Consider the following 20,739-nt stretch of genomic DNA (forward strand, 5'->3'; position numbering starts at 1 on the left):
TCGTTTCTCATCTGCCTTTTCTATCATTGCTCATGATTTTTATTCTTCTTTACAAATCTTTGAGTTTTTTGGTAAATCTTGGAGCTTTTTTTTTGCTGTTGTTGTCTGTGAATCTGTGTCTGTGTGTCAGTATTATTTAATGGATACAGCAGTTGGCAGATATCTCTCATCTCTTGTCTCTCTCTCCCAGGTCCAGGGTCATATGCCTCCTCTGATGATACCAGTGTTTCCTCACGACCAGCGGTCTCTGGCTGCAGCTGCCGCAGCACAGCAAGGCTTCCTTTTCCCACCAGGCATGTCCTATAAGCCAGGTATAACCCCACCCCACCCCCACCACAAACACACACACACACGCAGTGGAATCCCAGTCTATGTTAATGAAATGTGTCAGGTGAGGAATGTTCTGAAAATTAGCGCAGAGATCCAATGTATTGCAACATGGAATTTCACGCTTTCCCTCTCTGTCTCTTTCTCCCAAGAGTTTTCACCTTTTGCACACCAACCCAACAATATAGACATAAGGGCGACGCACTCAGAAAAATCACGTACGTTGCACTTAAATAAGGGCATGCATACTGCATGTTTCGGCAGACCGTAAGGATTTTGCACAAACAGGCTCAAGAAAAAACACTTAAAGTCGCCCACAGAAAGAAATGCACCGCACTTCATTGGATTGTCTGCACCACCTGCTTTCATCAAGTTTTTTTGCACATTCCTTTCTTGCAAACATCCCTCCAGGTGCTTGCCTGACACAGTACAGCACTGACCCGTCATACGAATATTACTCCTACTGCATGAGCATTCACTCCCGTGAGGCCGCAAAGAGAGGCAGAAATGAAGAAAGGGATTAAAAAGCTATTATTGTATACTCTCCTTTGACATTGGTCTGTTTTCAACAAAGGCTTGGACATGGAAAGCCTTTTAAGGACAAACAGTAGGGGTTATACACATACTCATATATGAATTTATGAGTGCATCACAATGAGGAAGCTCTGGACTTGAACTCTGCTCGCTCTGGTCTCAAGCACTCGAGTGTGCCGACAGCAAGCGTTAATAACCTTTGAATAAAATTTCTGTGACCCTTCATGGTTCATTTGGCATGAATAAAAACATGAGAAGAGTAAGGAAGGAGACAAAGAGCGAGACAGAGCGAAAGAGACAGAGAGGCCTGACTGAAGGTAAAGAGCAGGTTAGTTCTTGTGCAGTACACCCCCCACGACCTCGCTCTACAATATGTGTTGTTTTGGTTATTCAACAGGTGAGAATTACCCAATGCAGTTCATTCCATCTGCAATGGCAGCTGCAGCAGCGACTGGACTCAGCCCGTTACAACTACAGGTAAGACACAAACTAATTTATCAAAACAAACAAGCAAAAATGTGTGTGTGTGATTTAATACTACTTGGAATATAGAGAGATATTTTTCCTCTAAATTAAAACTGTGTAAAACACGTGAGTAATGGCTTACCAGAACAAAATGATCACATACTTGAAACAAGACCAGAAACAGGCTGTCTGACAATGAAGTGATGAAAAGTGAGGGTGTGGAAGTTGGTGGGTGTGACTGTTTTTCTGTAAGATATGCTTCATTTTCACCTGGATTCAGTTAATAATAGTATTATTATGTGAAACCTCCCGCACACTTGGCGATGACTCAAACATCTTATTGCCTTTGTTGTCAAAGGTCTGACTTTACTTGACATGACATGATTAAAATGTTTTTGTCCAACTTGTGCTGTATACTTTTTCAGAGTGCCACTAATAATTCTTTTAATTCAGTCACTGAACAGAGTCTGTGTCTAGTCTTTAAGTGAATGCATTAAAAATCAGTTAAACAACTGCAGCAGAAGTATGACGTCTGGAAAAAAAGACAAAGAAAAAAAGGGTGACTGTTTGTTCGCCATTTAGGGGAACATACCAGAGTGCTGACTGACAGGTACATAAAAGCAGCAGGTGAGATGAGAGCAAAAATTGAACTAGCTGAGTAGTTTAGATGAATCTATTTGCTGTTATTTAGGATGGGTTAGAAATGGGGCTGGTGGTATTCAGATGGGTTTTGAGTGAAATATGTAAATCATTTATGCACTTGTGATGTGTATTGAATGACACACCTCTGCCTTGTTTGTGTGTTTCCTCTTTTAACCCAGGAGAGGGTCTAGTGAGAAGGAATAAAGAACAGAAAGAAAAACACCAAAAGATAAATTTAAAAAAGACTCCAAATGAGAAAAAAATATAACATGACATGTTGATTAAAATAAAAAAATTTAATACTTCCCATCAATTGCGGTCTTAGAGAACACAGCAGTCTATTAATCTATATCTAGCTTGAAATCTTTTCTGTTTTGAACGTCATGAGTAAGAAGCCAAGGCTATTGTGCAACTTGTTGAGTGTCTGGTAGACCTAACCTTGGAAGAGCCTCTGGCAAAAGCTACAATATAGAAAAGAACTAGATGCTTTGCATGTGAAGTGATAACTTCACGTACAATGGCTGCATAGTTAAATAAGCAGACAGAAGGTCTACTGTTATCAAAAGAACTGGGAGAAAGAGAGAAATGCCACACTTGGAGGTGTCCTCTGTGCAGCTTGTAGGTCCTGACCTTAAAAAAAATGAAGCAAACGAATTACCTGCAACCACAGTAATTTGTCTGCTGCCATTATTTGTTTTCTGATTTTGCTTTTTCATAAACCTAACCATAATTCCCACCTTTTTTATTCTCTAAAAAATTCGCAACTACCTCCAAAAAAATTCCATACAAGCTCAAATCATTATTCTAAAAGAACTTGAAATACAAACAGAAGCTGGAACAGGAGCTTTCTTCATACTTTTAATAGAGTTCCTGTACATTTGATTTCTTTTTTTCAATAAAGCAACGTGACACATTGGTTGAAGATGATGCTCCATAGGTTGCCAAAATGCTAGCCCTCTTATCCGCTGTTTGTCAGCTGTGGCAGACAAAAGCTGTTATGATGAATCACAGAGGAATTCCCAACCCAACAGCACAACACCTGGCCCACACAATTCATCAAATATTTTATTGCTTGACACATGTGCTTTGAGAATAGCACTTATCCATAATGGTTATCACAGAGCACATTTCCAGGGGAGCGGGCAAATCAGTGAAATAAAAACGAAGAAAACCTCGACTCCCTAAAGATGCTTTGGAATTTCACAACATAACATCACACATCATTAACACTTCCTGCTTTACCTACCGTCAGCTGAAAAAACAAAAGCCCTCACGAGCTTTTTCACTGGCAAACAATACTGCTTCATCATGTCAGTTGTTACCATAGCGTGCCTTTTGGATATAACAAGAATCCTTATCCCAGTTTATTCAATTTGTATTGTGGTTTTCGCTTATCGAGGCCCTCATTAGCCGCTATTGACTTAGCAAAGCGCCGTGCTGCGCTGAGGGGATCGGAGCCGGGAGGCTCCACTCCTGGCTCCACTCCTGGCTTTGAAATTATCAAAAGAGCTGTACGGTGAGTGAGAGGTAAGAGGATGAGTGATGTCAGAGACGCAAACTCATTCACGTTTAGACACTGCCTGAGACACAGAGAATAAGAGGCAGAGAGAGCAATCTGAATGAAAGAGGAAGTTTCTCATCAAGGCATCGGTTGAAAACAAGTCAGAGACTGCCAAGAAAAAAAGAAAAAAAGCAGCGAGACTGAGGAAGTATTTAGGCTGGGAAAAAAACAATTATTTGAGGAATTTTTTAGGAGATGGAGTGCTGGTTTCCAGCATATTTGAATATTGTTTTGACAATAATGTCAAAAGAAATCCTGATGATGAGATTTAATAATGGTACTTGTCTTGTTAGTTAGTCCATTTGCATCAATAAAATGTTTAAGGTGCACCGTTTGGGGCAGTAACGTGGGCTGCAGAATGTACAAAAAGACCTGCGTAGTGTTATGATATCAGTTAGTATTTTTACAAGACCTGGGTGTATTTGCAGTATTCGCGTTCAGTATATAAGCTGCAGCTTTCTGATGCTCTTCCCAACATTGCAGCATATTGCTTTCAATATTTCAATATGCAGTGAACATATGATCATCCAGCAGTGACAGCTGACACATTTTGTTGCTCATCTGTCCTGTTGTGATCGATCCATATTTGCATTTGAGCAGCTGTTACTGCTACCATCACCTATGATGATGATGATGCATACATTAAAAATCTGTATGGATATAAAATATGAATCTATCTTTGGTTACAGTAGTTACTTTTACTCTTTCACATCAAATCAATTTTACATTTACTGTAAAATTGATGTGATGTCTGACAGGCCACAAACTGAGGCCTTACCTATTCTATTAATTTTAGATAGTCTCAGTAAATTTGCAGGAGTGACGTAGCAACCAGAGACTATATAAACCGAACGGCACTTCTCTACAATGGCTACAGATAACTACTGGCACAGCGAAGTGAGCGGGACCGTAGATAAACTTGCAGGCAAGCGACTGAAGCGACCACCACTGAAAACGCAGGATGCCACTAATTAACATGTGACCTTGTAGTAAATACATTAGAGGGTTACCTGGGTAGCCAGATACCAGCTGTCAGGTTTAAAGTACTGCACGACAGGCAAATCAGTTCTAGTCTGGATGCAGCTTTAACTGTGAAAAAGGGAAACTGTGCATTATCGTGTTAGCACCATAAACAGACAATGATATTGTATTTGTTCTGTGTTATCAACCTCCTCTGCTACATACTGTAGTCAAAACACACCAGCTGGCATCAAACATTTGTAATGCCAAATCGATGCTCAGTTCAGGATAGACAGATGTTGTAGTCAGACTGCTCCAGATGTTTCAAAGTTGAACCCTGTAGCCCTCATTCAAACAGCTGGCTGGCACTGAAGGTCAGAAAGAATAATTTCACACAGGAAAAGTCACCATCAGAAAGTGCCGTCTGAAAAGTTTTATATTGTATATCTATATCTATACACCTTTATAAATCATCTAAATCTGCATTACTAAGCTGTCTGGTAAAGGCTGTTAAGCAAGCCTTGACCCATCATGAACTGACCTACCAATTCTATTGGCGTGGGAACTTGATCCATCCAATTGTTTCCAGAGCATTGCAATAGACCCTTCACAACAGTAGATTTCTGCTGAAGAAAGGCCCTCTTTGTGTGCCGCTAATGCGAGGGACATACAGTTGCTTAGCAGACATTCTTGCTGAAATCATAAGCATCTCTAGCTTTGTGTCTCCATGCTTAGTGAGTGTTAGGCACGGACACAAAGGTGAGGAAACTTATGTGGCCCCTGGTAATGATTTCTGCCCGACTGCCAACACACTGTACATAAAGCGTGAATGACCTTCTCTGTCATACACGAGAAACATGTTTGATACAGACTGATAAAAGCGAGAACCAGAGGTCTTTATGCAGCCCGTCTCTCTTTCTATCTGTTTTACCATCTTTTTTAACACAAAAGTGCAATATTTAGAGTCTGCCCTCTGTCCGGGCCGACTCAGTGATAGTCAGTGCAGTTCATGCCCCCCCCCCCCCCCCCCCCCCCCCCCACACACACACACACACACACACACACACACAAACGAACCTGCTGAAAAAAAGACAAAACCTCATTTGTTTTTTGCACTCCTGAGATCAATAGCAGCTGGACACTAAAAGAGGCCAGCTGAAGGGAGTCTCCACTCAGCCCTAATGGGACAGAGCAGTCTGAGCATGGAGGAGGCTGCTGGTGGACTACGATCTGATAGTCCAAACAGAGGTGCAGACACCCAAAACATCATCACCTTCTCTTTGTTTTCTAAAGAATTACAGTGATGTAGCCCCCCTCCAAAAAAAGAGAAAGCAAAAATGCTAATAATCACGTGTGTGAAGAGTGACAGACTAATGATTTGGATTTTAGTCAAATGGGCACTGATATCCAAAGAGTCAAATAGTCTGGACAGCTGAGACACACTTCGAGGCCCTCTTTGTCAATTTGCAATTTAGGAAATTGCAGCATTGTCTTCCCTCGGGAGTTGGCTGAATCTCAGGAACTCTGGTTGGTGTTGTTTACGCTGCAGATTGGTTTCCCCAGTACACAATCAATCTCTGAGTGTCTTGAAGAAGCAGAGAAAAAAAATTAGGTAAAAGCTCTTATTGTCAGTCTGTTGTTTGTTCAACAGTTCCCTCCTCATATTTGTAACCGTTGACAGAATCGCTGCTCGCAGCACAAAAGCTGTGGGTGTGTTTGTGGGGGAAAAAAGCACTGCGTGTGTGTGTGTTTGTGCAGACATGGGTGTGAGATCCTAACTGTGTGTTTTACCTCAAGGACTCATGTGTCTGCCCCAGCCCCTGCTCCCCTTAGAGCTGTAAGAATATCAGGCATCACCAGAAGTAACTCTGTGGTCGGCTTGATTGACGCGAGAGGCCTCACCACCAGTCATTCAAGGCACATTCTTACAGGGATCTCATATCGCCAGGGGTTGGACCGAGCACTCCCGGTACCTTCCAAGGAAAATAAGCGGCGTGACATCAGGGCTTTGTTTCAGCGGCGAGGCCCCTTCTGTTTGTGTTTAATATCGCTCTGAGAGAAGTGGAGAGAGGGCCAGCCAATTTCTCTGGCCCCAACTGCTGAGCCTGGCGCTTTGGCGGTGAAGCGACGGTGGTCTCGTGTGTCTGCGTTGCAAAACTCTGTCCTTCTCTCTCTTTCTCCATTGTGCTTTCTTTACTTTGGATCTCTGGTCCCGGGAGGCTTTGCAGTTTTGACTGAAGGGAAATCAGATCTCACAACACTGGGGGTCATTTAGGCTGAAGGGGCAGAAGGTAAAAACAGAGAAAGAAAGGGGAAAAAAAACAGAGCTGGAGATGGGGTGGAAAGATATGAGAAATGATTTCTGGACCTAAACTAAGAGTCAGAAGACAAGTGAAGAGAGTCAAAGGGAGATCAAAAGAAAGCGGGACAAAATAAAGACAGAACTGTAGAAGGAGGGAGGAGTACAGATGAGGTGAGAGTAATGAAAAATGAGAGGAAAGCAAAAAAGAGAAAAAAAAGTCAGAAAGAAAAGAGGGAATCTACTGAAGGCCAGCCACGTCTGGGTGGTTTTCCTGAGGACAGGCTCTTTGATACTCCAGCACTCACACTCCAATGCATTTAGACAGGGGCTGACAGTGGTTTCAGGCAGTGGTTTGTCTGGCCAGTTAGCTTTGATTTAGAAGACCCTGGACTGTGGGCCGAGTATTTGACTCTTTGATTTTTGCTAAGTACCTTGGATGAAAAGTCAGTTCTCCTTTTTTCCCCTTTGTCATTTAATGTTTTCATCCAACACTAAAGGCTTTTACTTTGAGGGTTTTCTTTTTTATTTCTCTGCTATGTTCAAGGATTTTTTCAATTGAAACACTGGTCCAAGGTGTAAACTATGAACACCTGCTTAAATCTGATTAGCCACTGTCGTCTTGCTTTGGATTAAAGTAAGTAAAGAAATTGCCTGAAGCATTAATGCAAGAACAAACCAGAGGTGACAAGATTAGTTAGAGACCCATGAAGCAGTTCCTCATATAATATTCCTAATCTCATTTTACATTATTTGACTTGTTATTCCTCTGCTAAGAAAGCCAAGACTAAACATTGAAACATCAGGACAATACCAACCTTTTATTACAAGTAAAACTGAAGCAAGGCTATTAAACCTAACTTCAGAATAGGTACCATTTGTTTCCTATTTAAAAGCTGAAAGATGCTGCTCTATGTGCAAGCTGCTCCAAGCATCTGTTGAAAAAATAACTGTTAGAAAAGTTCTGCAGATAATGTAGCATAAAAAAATAATTTGCTGGAATCCCTCCTTGATAAATAATACCTCAAACAAATCTTACATCTGTGTGGGATGCTCTTGTCAACTTCAGATGTAGATGTGTGTGTGTGTGTGTGTGTGTGTGTGTGTGTGTGTGTGTGTGTGTGTGTGTGTGTGTGTGTGTGTGTGTGTGCGTGCGTGTGTGTGTGTGTGTGTGCGTGCGTGCCTGTTTCCATCTAACTACAGTGTGTCTTTGGCTCAAAGGATGCAGCCAGTACCAGGGAAAGGATAAACCAAAATAAATAAATAAATGAAATTGACAGGATCAAAGGTGTGTGTGTGTGTGTGTGCGCGTGCGTGCGTGTGCGCGCGTGCGTGTGTATGAAAAAGAAAAGAGGAGAGAGAATGAAAGAGGAAAGCCACTGACTAGCTGCTGGCGCGCGATGTTAATAGCCTGTCGGTTTTGCTGGTTTCTTCCCTTTTTTTGCAGCAGCTGTATGCCGCCCAGCTGGCAAGCATGCAGATCTCACCAGCAGCCAAGATGGCTCCCCTCCCACAAGCTCCCAACTCCTCCAGTCCTCTTTCTCCCTCCACCCTCAAGAGCGAGAAGCGAGCATCCAGCCCTGTCTCTCAGATTAAGGTAGGTACTTTGTTCAAATGTTGTTAAATGAGTGCGCGCTGCCAAGAGAATAGAGCCGGTCTAGATGTACCGAGAGCTTCTTGTGTGTTCTCTTGATGATGTTATATTTAAATATGTGTAAATGGCTTTGCTGACTTTTGCTACAATAGTGAATTAGACTTTTCATGTTATGGGTATGTGCAGGGAAATATGGTGATAAATTCGGAGACAACATAATAGAAGAAGTAAAAAGTGGGCTCCGAATGTTGTAATAATAATGTTGATGGTCACTGAAAGTAAAAGTGAAAGCTGGAAATATGGAATTTGTTGAAACAATGAGCTGTGCATTGGCCCCTGTGTTCTTCACTGTCAATTAGAAACAGCTTATTTAAATGTCACAGGCTGATGCACACACAAACACATGTGCACTCACAAGCTGACACTGGCGCTGGCTGCTGTTTGGCAGCGTACGCCTGATCTTTACTCGGTGACGAGGCAGTAATGGAAGCCATGTGTGTGTGTGGGGCACAGCTGCAACCGGCGTCACAATAGACCGGCGTCGGAGCTCACCGCACTCAAACAGTAGTGCCGTGCCCTCCAAACTCCTCATCCTCCATAGCAAACCCCACGCATACTCATCCCACCCTCAGCACGCCACCCGCATCTCAACTTACCCCCTTTCCCCACGCGAAAGCTCGTTCTGTGCTCCTTCCCTTCTCAAAACTTCCTCAGCTGCGGCTCAACTCCAAATTAGAGCCACGTTCATTAAGTGTTTTCTGCCAACAAAACAGCCGCAGTCAGACTGTGCTGGCGTGCTGAAGTTTACTTTATGCTACTATTTTTCCTTTTCCAAGAATTCTTTATGTGGATTAGTGTGGTCATGAAGATCTGATCAGAAATAAGAAATCACACAAACAAATGTACCATTGTTTATATGCAGTAAGGAGGCTTAAAGAGCTGATCGGTCGAATTCATTTATTAAAGGCCAAAAACTTAAGGATCACCAAAGGCTCTTCAAGTAACACTGCAGAACATCAGCAGGTTTGCTCAGCTTTATATCAGTTTCTAACGCTTACTTTACAGCCTTTTTATTAACCCTAATTTAGTAATTTAGCTCCTGTTGAAAGGACTTTGTATAAATGGATGCTGCACCTGTTTCATTAACAGGAGGAAGGATCCACACAGCCACTGAACCTCTCAGCTAGACCCAAGACAGCTGAACCTCTTCGCTCCCCGACATCCCCAACACAGAGTCTGTTCTCTGGAAACAAGACCAGCCCCACAGGCATGGGCAAAGGCCGCATCCCCAGCCCAATTCCCAGCATGGGCCGGAACACCTCCCTGGGTAGGTAACAACACCACGGGCTAGCTGGGGTGGGCCACCCAGTCTACTAGCACTGCTACATTTCATTAACATTCAATAACACTATCCTTACACTCATCTACAATTACAATGACACAGAGTAAATGCTGCAAAGAAAAAACACTGAGGCGAAACACTGATGTACTTTTGCTCATGGATTCTCTTTCACACACAAACCAACACTAATATGCATTTGTGCACGAATGTATCGCTCACATCTGCAGTGTACATCCGCCCAAAGCAAACACGTCGAGCAAAAAAAAAAACCTTGCCTTCAACTTAGCCGGAAAAACAAAAACATCACCCACCCAAACACCTCCCACTCCCACAGCCACCCACAGACAAACCAAGAAGCGTCGCATGTGCCTGATAGGCTGCAGACACCTAAACCCCATGAGGAGACCTGTGTATGTGTGTGTTTTGTGTGTGTGTTTGTATTTTACAGGAGTCCAAAGCCCTGTATTTAGCCCCAATGAAAACCCTGGCAGCGGAAGCAGTGAAACCCAGCACACGTTATTTGGTTTTTAAGAGCTTCCTCACATCATTGTCTGCCCGCACTAGACCTTTTATGCCCCTACCTCTGCTATCTGTTATTAAGGCCAATCTAAAGCCTCTCATTATATCCCCCCAGAAAACAATTTCACCAGCTTGTCTGGAGTGGCTTTGAGGACGCGACGCTTGTGTTCCTGCAAAGTTATTTTTTGCCCATTTTAACGGCCACCCAAGCATACAGTGCTTCCTACTTGTCTGCTAATTAAATGAGGAGGGCGACGGAAACTTTGCATCCTTTTATTTATTTATTTCCTCTTATTCTTCAAATGTGCATCGGCTTCAAAAGTGTGAAGCGTGGTGCTTAAACAAGGGGGAGGAGGCTCAGTCATGTTTTGACACAAATGGCCTGGAACAAAACTTGAACAACATTTGGAGCTGATATAAGATTGGAAATCTCATGTTTATACAGTTGAAATGTTATTTAATGGGAATTTGTATTCAGCCTTTCTGAACGTTTGACTATAAGGACTTACACTTTCTATTCTAGTATCAGTAGAATCTTACGAAGTAAAGTAAAAGCACTAAACTGAGTTCTAAAAAGTTTGGAGTCTGGTTTGTTCAAATAGAAATTTGTAGCACTGGGTAATAGCACGGATCAAATATGAGCGCACTATATGGACAAAAGTCTTGGGTCACACCTCTTAATCTTTGAATTCAGGTCTTTTCAGTCCTATTTCCACAGGTTTATAAAGTCAAGCTCCTAGCCACATGTGGTAATGTGTGTAAGATGCCACCATTGCAACAAGCCAGTTTGGGAATTTTTCTAAGTCCTAGATACTCGACGATCAACTATAAGTGGTATGATTGCAAAGTGCTAGTGTTTAGGAACCACAGTAACTCAGCCACGAAGTGGCAGACCACGTAAAATTACAGATCTGGGTTTTTGGGTCCCTGTTCAATAACTGCAGAGCTCCAAACCTCCTCTGACATTAACGTCAGCACAAAATCTGTGAGCTGGGAACTTCACGGCATGGATTTCCATGACTGAGCAGCTCTTGTTGGCAATTTGTAGGTAGGCCAGTACATTTGTACATATGGTATATTCATAAAAGTTATCTGTTTATTTATGTATGCTTGATTGGAAATCCCTTTCCCTACACAAAGTGTCAAAAAAGGGCATAACCTTTTCTTTTCAGTGGTTATTCACATCAGAGCCAGAAGAGTATTAAATGTGTGCAATTCATTTTTATGCTACCCGAACATGTCCCCGATGCTGTATTGCCAGTCTAAGTGACATACGACTGTCTCTCGTCTGTTCTCCACCTGCAGACATATTGTCCAGTCTCAACTCCACAGCACTGTTTGGGGACCAGGATGCAGTGATGAAGGCCATCCAAGAGGCCAGGAGTATGAGGGAGCAGATCCAGAGGGAGCAGCTCCACCAACAGCAGCAGCAGCCAGGACACCAGAGTCTGGAAGCAAAGCTATCTGCCCTCAGCAGCATGAACCTCAACAACGGCAACAAGGTTAGAAGGACATGCAGGTCACATCTGGATGCATAATAGGATGCACACACACGTTTTACTGATAAGGTCTGAAAGAGTTACATGAACTGAATGCAGTTTCATAGCAATTACTTTTCTTCTAAAAAAGAAATTTTGGCTCTGTCAAATAAATAACATAAAGATTTGCTAAATAACTAAATAAACTTTTCAGTTCTTTTTAAATACTCAATACTTTTGGCTACAATTCCAGTCATACCTTTTCAGATTTTGAGGTTATAAAATCAGCACTGTTAATTCAACACAAATATATATAAAAAAACAAAACAAAAAAAAACAACAAAAAAAAACAAAGCGGTCTTTGGCTAATGCAATAAATGAAATAAACAAAATAGGAATCCAGAGTACAAACAAACTGGAAACAAGGACCGTACACAAACCACAAGCAGCATAACTACAAGCATCAACAAATGATTTAGCAGGGACAAAGAGGAAGATGGGACTCCATCTCTCTGACATCCTCTTCTGTCACACCAACTCTCATAACCTCCTTCATGAATTCATGAATCTTCTCTGTGGTCTTCCTCTTTCCTCCTGTATGACCGCTCCATATTCAACATCCTTTGTCCAGCACGATCCCTCGTCTACACATGTTGAAACAATCTCAGCCTTGCCTTTCTAACTTTCTTCCGACCTGAGTTGTCCCTCTGATTTACTCATTTCTAAATCCTTTTCATCCTGTTCAGTCCCAGTGAAATTCTTAGGATCTTAAGCCTCCTGCTCGGCCTCGTGGCTTTTTGTCAGTGCCACTGTCTCCAAATCGTACATCATAGCAGGCCTCACTACCATCTTTAAATCTTACTTGTCACTCTTGCTACTATCCTTCTTTCACAAATCACCCCTGACAGTCGTCTCCGCCCACTCCACCCTGCCTGGGTGGTTGACCTCAGGTATCAGGTATCTGCACTCCTTGCATAATCACCTTATTACTTTGTGTTTCTCCATTTCATTCATTAATTATATTCTGTTTCGCTTCTAATGACTTTCAGTCCTCTCCTCTTCTAAGGCTCTTCCACCTGCTCCCTACTCTCACTATCATCTGCAAACATCATATTCCACCCTTCCACCCCTTCCATCATCTGTCAAGTACACTTCTTCTCTATTTCCAAGGCATCTTCTGACTCTTCAAGATTGTGTTAAGCTGGTTCCAAATAAGTATATTTAAAAGATTGTGTTGAGCAGTCTGGTTAAAAATTCCTTCCATTTCTTGATTTCCAAAGTAATCCTGCAAACTACCATCCAAATGTGTCTAGCTACATTCTACCCTGCCAACACATTGCATTCTGCTATCTCTTGCATCTCTTCTGCATAGCATGTTGTCCCACCTGTGTGCACATTCCTCCACTCTTGTAATGCTCTGCCCTCTTCTCGATATACATGTTCACCAGAGCCACTTCCATTCCATTGGTTAAATCCACTGCCAGCTATCCTTACACCTCCTGCTTTTCCTTGTCTCTCACTGCCTTCCCCCTTTCCTCTTTCTTTGTCTTGGGCCAGCAGTAGCAGTTTCCTCTGGCACCGTGTTGGCGACCAGCACTTCAGGCGCTTGTTGTTAACCAGGCCCTGACTGATCCAGTATGGAAATCTCATTCTTAATCATCTGCATGTTTGATTTGGCAAAGATTTTACGCCGGATCTCCTGCCTGACACAACCCTCACCATGTATCCGGGCTTAGGACCAGCCCTAGGAATACATTGGCGTAGAATTAAAATAGGACTCAAAAACTCTACAACATCATAAACTAAAATTTAAAAATGATTAGAAAAAGGCAATTTGTGAGTTAATTTATGTTCAAATAGAATTAAAGCTCAGTAGTCTTGTTAAATCATATTGGAAGAATCTAGGAGTTATTTTCCTAGAACATTGACTCTGAGGTCAAATACTGTTTGCTAACTATGCAGAACACGTGAACAACATACTGATACCTTGCCACCAATTGAGATTACTAACAATGCACATAACATCACTCATGGTGCAACACTAACAGACAAACTTTTAAATTTGTTGTATTTTTTCATTCACTAAAAGATGTGAACCTGTCTTCATAAACTGCCAGCAACAGCCTGAAGGACAAGGTGGTAAGGAGAGAGGGAACTGGACAATAATTTTTTTATTGCTCCCTACTAGCTATTAGGATCCATTAAGTATTCTCTTCTGCTCCTTAACACAAACTTGAAAACAGAGACTCACACCTCTGTGGGTCTACAAACTCTTTGCTCCTGTGTCACATTTTCTCTACTATTTCATTGGCTCAGAGTTCAAGGTTTCTTCTCAGCTCGTACATGAGTCTGAAGAATATTCATGGATGATATTTGGTGTCATTTGGCTCGGGCTGCAGCTCTTGAGAACTTCTTTTCTCTCCTCTCATCTCCACGGCCACCCAGAAGCCAACAGCTTTGAAGAGGGAGCAGCTGGGCCAGTGACAAGTGATGGTTTTGGCGTGTTAGTGTGCCTGCCTTGACTGAGTGGGTGTTTTTTTTAAGAGAAGAGGTGATTAGTGTGTATGTGTAAGTGTGTGCGTTCATGCGTGCGTGTATATGTGTGTTTAATGGAGTTCAGCTCTCCACTTGCCCTGGAGGGGCGATCCCGGCCTCAGGGTTTTAGCCCAATTAAAGGCCCTTTCTCAGGGAATTCCCCTGTCCACACTCACCTCTTGCCCAGCTCATCTCTTTCCCTTGGGCGAAAGGAGACAGGGCCTTTGTACCAAGATCCAGGGGGAAATTCATATTCCAAAACATCTTCAATCGGTCTGATCAACCAATCATAAATTCTGAGGATCAAACATTAAGTAAAATACGGAACATGATTAGACCAATTCTGCTGTGCAATTGATCCCATGTTGCTTACAAGGAGAACGAGGAGGAGCAGAACTCATTAATATTTTAGGGGGGGGGGAGACTTTGAACCCACCAACCCCAAGTAGGTCATGATTGGTGCACTCCAAGGATAGGTTGTTTTGATTCTTTTTTTTCTTTTTGGACTTGTTTGCCTTGCATCTTCAGGAAGAAAACATTCAAAATCTGGCAAAATATATCTCTGCTTTACTTATCCTCAGTCCCAAGTTGTTTTTTTTATAAGTCATTATACTAGTAAACACTGAGAAACTCATAAATATAAATTAGACAACAGCCTATACTGATAAATTGTTTATTAAGATTTAATATGAGTTGCCTGCTGCAGGTCCAGTGAAATAAACCACCAGTGTTCTGAAATAAGTTTATGCTTTTAACTTTTTTGTTTTTGCACAAATTTCACTTTGAAACGCTCAACAGATTGAAGTGAGTGCGCTGCAAGGAGAACCCTCCGTGTTTCTAAAGCTCTATATTTTCCAACTTTAGAAGAACAAAACCAAAGCAATGCAGTAATTTGGTTTATAGCTGCATGCCTCCTAATAAAAAGCTCACTTGGAAACTCTCAAAGTAATTGTTTCCGGTTCGAGGACGACAGCAAGCCTCGCTGTTTGTTGTCAGTTTGTTATTCGTTACCTAACAACAGGAGCTCAAAGACTCTTTCTCTTTGCTTTGAATGCATCATTTTTTTCATTGGGACGTAACATTTTTTTCGTCTGTGTGTGTGCTTTTTTTTCTCCTGAAGTGCTCAAAAGCTTTGCTCTGTCTTAAACAATTCATGGATGGAACTTGCTGGATACTGAAAGTGTGACTCAACCGTTCCACCTCAGGAGGCAGCGAGACCAGCTCTTTTTCTTTACCTTGGATTTGTTGGTAGTTTTTAGTTCAATGGATAAATTTGTTACTCAAATCCTCCCCTTCGAAACTTTGAAGCGCTTCCCAAATCTTTTTTGTTTTATGACACTGTACTAACACAACATATTCAGCTTCCTTGGAGGGAATGAGGCATGTGCTGTGAATGGTATCTCAGTGTAATGTTGAATGTTGAGCTATTTATTACCCGCACTGATTCCACTCAAAAGGGAGTCGCGGTGACGTCTAAGTGTGTGTGTTGTGTCTGTATTTCACTTTTTGTTTGTGTATTTTTGTCCCACAGTATTCGTTTCAAACATAAGCGACACAGACATTTCGCTATGAGCTGAAAGTGATCCTAGACTCCTTTTTGTGTGTGTGTGTGTGTGTGCGTGCGTGCATGCGTGTCCTGGCTCTGCACTGGCCTTGGCCATGTTAATGTCATTATAGCTGGTGTACAGACGAGAGGCCTGGCCAGTTAGTGGCATTGTTGAGTATCACCTTACGCTTACGTTGCTTCCAGCTGGCCTGCGGCTGCCAGAGCTCACTGAAATAGCCACTGTGTATAACCATGTGTGTGTGTGCGTGTGTTTGTGTGTGTGTGTGTGAGAGAGACGCTTAAGACTTATATATATATATATATATATATATATATATATATATGTATATATATGTTTTTTCTTTTCATCAGAGTAGGCACAAAACATGCCATTAAGAAAAACAGTAATTATTATTACTATAATTACTATACTATAATTATTTAGCCTACATATTACATGATGAACCCCCAAATCATGTATCTGTCTCTTTGCAATATGTAGGAAAACATGTATAAGCTCTACACAGTTACATTAGTTACAGTATTGCTCAGTTGGCTTAAAAAAAACCCAGAGTAACGTTCACAAGATACAAAGTACAAAAAACACACTGAATTCTGAGCAGATACTTTTCTAAGTTTCCAATGGAGGTGAAGGAAATGGTAAATGTACAGGTCACATTAGAAGAAGCACAAATAGCCTTTTTGCTCTGTTTGGATGATGCTGTGGAGAGATAATGATGTAAATAATGTGGACACATGAACTCTTCTAGTGTCTCTGGTGCTAGTATAATTTAACTGCTACATTGGCTGATGGGCTAAGGGGCATCAGTCTGTGCTGTACTCCAACAGAGTCATATGCTGTAAGATGATCTTTGAGCAGTTATGCAAAGGTGGGCTTGGAGACTGGACAATCTAGAATATCCAGTACTCAAAAATAAATATACACACATTTCAGTGAACAAAAACAACATCAGTCAAACTGAGTTTCATTCATTTCTAGCATGCTAATTTGAAAATACTTTATATCAATCATACACTCTTTATGCATATTTTTCTACAAATGGTTCAGAACCCTTTAACTTATTGCACACATTCCTCGTAGGTTTGGACACTTTCACATAGCATTTATACAGCTTTGAAATGGACCAGAAATCTAAATTTTGGAGACTATAATTTAACAGTATCCCATTATAGAAGAACACCCTTTGTCTACACAAAGTTAAAGTTGGTCAGCATGCTTTCTGTCATTGAATAAGTCTGGAAGAAAGAGAAAGAGAGGAGAGAAATGGTTGTATAGAAGTTTATATTGGCTCCGCTGTTGGTTAGTTTGGTCTTTGAAGGAAGTGAGCCTGTGAAACCAGAAGCTTAGATGGTTCCAAGTTTTGATTAAACGTCGACATAATCTTGGTGCAATTATAGTCTGAGTGATATACATTATAATAAATACTATAAAGCTGAGTGTCTACTTCTTTTGGGGGTTGAAGGCTCAAGTTGTAGAGGTCTGGCGGAGGGGTGTTAAGGGCTATGAATAGGAGGCATGGTTGAAAAAAACAGAACAGGGGGCTGACTGACAGCTCTATCGGCATGGAGAAGGAAAGAGAGGAAGAAAGATGAAGAAAATTGGAGTAGAGAGGAAACCCCAGGAGGGGGGTTGGTGGGCAGTGGGGAGGGTTACTGAGGAGTTTGCCAAACTTGATTGGTCCGGGAGGAGACAGTAAACGGTTGCGGGTCAGCTGGAGGCAGGCCATCCTGGCAGCAGGCGAGTTGTAACTGTGGTAATGAGCTCAATACGGTATGGATTAAAAAATAAAATGTTTGGAGTGTTACCTTAGCAACAGTGAAGGGACGCGAGGAGTTGGATGCCAAGAAGAGAACAGACCAAGCAGAACAAAAAGAGTCGGGTGTCTCTTAAATTTAGAAGCATACATCCAGCAGCAACACTTTGAGAGACCAGCAAAAGCAAACGTGTGTTAAAAGTACTGTGGCAGCACTAATGTGATTTGTTTTTAGGGTAGTTGTTTGCACAGCTTTAATGTTTAAAAGTGATTGTTGCCTATTTTCTGCTATTTTTTTTCCAGTTTAATTCTACAAAGTACAAATGGAGTCCAATTAAAGAGAGGGGGAAAGAAAGTCTGTAATATTGCTCCAAAAGGCAGCAGTCCAGTTTGAAACCAGCAGGCACACAGGCCAAACCTATTTCAATCTTGACTAAACAAAGGAAAGACAGCTCCTTATTGCATTTGCCACAAGAACTTTTAAGAAGACCAAAAGTAGACCAACCACAGGGAATATTTGCAAATTGTGACCCAGATCTGCTGTTAATCTGTAGTTTGGATCATTCTGCCTCTATTGATGCTGTCCCACTCCATTTTCCAAATCCCCAACTCTATTCTGCATTACTTTTCCATTTGGTCTCATCTAATCACCGGGAACATTTCAAACATCTTCACTTCGATTGCAGAGGAATTATGTACTGTAGGACATTGGCCTTCAAATAACAGAAAGTCAAACTGTGACTCATTTTGACTTTTGGGCTCACAGGATGGCTCTCAGGGGACTTGAGATCTTATTCTTGTCTCTACACTCGTTTTCCATCTCCTCCTTTCTATTTTTCTCTGACTCTCTCTCTATCTCCGTCCTTCCCTCCTTCTTTCTTTTCTTTAGTCCTTTGTTAGGCGGTTGCTTCCTGCGGTGAGCATGGCACTGCCCAGGCACATGTTCTGTGGTAGGCCTGATTACAGCCCTGCTGTAGTGCTGACATTGGCCCGCACTGACTCTTGTCTATAAACACACACACACATGCACACGCACACATACACGCGGCCCCTAAGTTCCACCACTGCTGCCAGCAGCTACCGCGGCATGACTTCACCCAGCAACCATTCCTTGCGTCAAACAAAATGCCTCTGTCACCAGAAAAAGGAGGAGAACTGAGAGGGAGGAAGGGAGGGAGGGAAGGAGGAGAAGAGGAGGAGTGTGGATGTATGGTAGCTATGCGGAGCGTACCATGTTTTCCACTGCAGTTTGAGAGCGTGGTGGGGTAATTTTAGCTGTAAGACTCCAAGGCAAGCTGCTTGTAGGAGTTTTTTGTCTTAGAGGTGGTGACAGATGAGGAGCGTATGATAACGGAAGGTGGGCAAGTCACTGAGGATAAGTGCAGCCTTCGAGGTGTTCTGCCTTGCCTATTAGTTTATTACATGAATTAAAACTCATCATCACTTATTTTTGTTCAGGTTCCATTAAAAAAAGTAAAGCTAAAAGTGCTGGACGTTTCCTTTATGCTAGCTGAACCCAGCAATTAATTTTACTGTCATTACCATCAAAGTCATCGATGGCTGCCCAATTCAAAAGATGGCAGGAAACTTGATCTAGTGGTTAAATCAGGGGTCGGCAACCTTTCTGATGACAAGTGCCATCTAAAATTTCCTCAGAAGTCAGTGTGCCATATGACTGCATTAGCAATAAATTTAATAACGCTCTATATTAACGGTTACACACTATATAGCAGAGGTGGGACCAAGTCATTGTTTTGCAAGTCTCAAGTAAGTCTCAAGTCTTTATCCTCAAGTCTCAAGTCAAGTCTCAAGTAATGTCAGGCAAGTCAGAGTCGAGTCTCAAGTCACTGGTGTAAAAGTCCGAGTCAAGTCACAAGTCTGAAACTTTGAATTTCAAGTCCTTTCGAGTCTTTAAAAAAAAAATGAAAAAAGCATGTTGCAGTTATATGCTAAATGTAAATATTAGACCATGTAATTTTAAAATCTGTGTTTTTCTCAACACATGACAAAATAGTGAACTTAGAAAATATACACAAATTGTGAAATTGCACCTCTTTAAAATGCAGCTCAATTAAACCTAGCTCCAAGAATAATTTTCACCGACAGTTCTGAGATAAGCTGCATGTTATTCTTGGATGCGGTTGTAGGACCGGCTTTAAAATCGCATGACAAAAATATCATACATATTAAAAAAAACTGCATCACCAACGTAGCCTGGAAAACATTTGCTAGTTAGATGAAGTCAGCTATCTCATTGTAGCATATTTATATGCATATTTATAATCATACGGTTCTTGGAGTGAGTGCATACACTCATGAAGTTTAGTAACTTCCGGTCACTGCAACAAGCCCAGGTACAGTTTACCGCCGGATGGGTACAGGACCTTGAAATGCACCGTGTAGAACGAAAGACCATCGTACGTATCATAAGTTTACCAGTCTCACAAATCGTCTTCATAAATACACATTCCTTAACCGTTTATTAATAGGACCTTTGAGCTCAACGGTAATTAATTAGTAGTGGAAATAATTTCTGGTAGCATCACAGAAATGTAGCAGTGACAACAATATTGTATGCTGTAATCGTACTGGGCAATTAGTGATACAAAAAACAACTGTTTTATCCTGTGAATAAAAGTATATGTTTTTGTCAATGTGCCATAATAACAGAAGCGAAACACAATATTGTGTCAGGACAATTTACTATTTATGCACAATAAATAAAGGAGCATAGCGCGACAATTTCTGTTCAGCGCCAGACTTGCTTGTAACCTATATCACCAATTATGTTAAGAAAAACGACGTATTAACTACTAAACACTGACCTTTGTGGGAATGCTTGGAGCAGACTAACCTGTGAGCTGGAGTGTTCTGGGACGTTATATTTGATCTTTGAATGGCTGCAATCCAGGCCATCTGTCGCGTCTTTGTTACTTCGGAAACATGGCTCGAACAATTTCTCTTCAACGACGTAATCCGATAACAACCGATCTCTTTACCCGTCGGCTTCCCGTGGCTGTCATGCGACCGGCTATTGCAGTTAATAATACAACGGCTTCTTGACATTTTTGTGTTTCTTTTTATCGCTGTGTAACTGATTTCAATTGAAAGCCTGCGTGCGCTAGTACCTCTTGCCACGAGTTCCCAGAATCCTTTGCGGTT

At 41.7% G+C, this 20,739-nt stretch overlaps 1 protein-coding gene across 7 annotated transcripts in view; it reads left to right on the forward strand.

Moving 5' to 3' along the window:
* LOC146665305 (transcription factor SOX-6-like) overlaps positions 1-20,739 on the forward strand; it is a 104,512-nt gene that overhangs the window by 72,268 nt on the left and 11,505 nt on the right. For 4 of the 7 annotated variants that reach the window (XM_085412899.1, XM_085412900.1, XM_085412901.1 and 1 more), the window contains 6 exons: positions 191-311; positions 480-545; positions 1,259-1,338; positions 8,236-8,385; positions 9,532-9,709; positions 11,549-11,745. In XM_085412899.1, the coding sequence (XP_085269025.1) occupies positions 191-311; positions 480-545; positions 1,259-1,338; positions 8,236-8,385; positions 9,532-9,709; positions 11,549-11,745 (792 nt within the window). The remainder of the gene's footprint in view (positions 1-190; positions 312-479; positions 546-1,258; positions 1,339-8,235; positions 8,386-9,531; positions 9,710-11,548; positions 11,746-20,739) is intronic. The other 3 variants (XM_085412903.1, XM_085412905.1, XM_085412904.1) reach the window with 3 other exon arrangements.

The sequence above is a fragment of the Rhamphochromis longiceps genome, linkage group LG7 (assembly GCF_057381845.1).
Source record: "Rhamphochromis longiceps isolate RC_006_pf linkage group LG7, R_longiceps_female_GT1.1, whole genome shotgun sequence".
NCBI classification, from domain to species: domain Eukaryota; kingdom Metazoa; phylum Chordata; class Actinopteri; order Cichliformes; family Cichlidae; genus Rhamphochromis; species Rhamphochromis longiceps.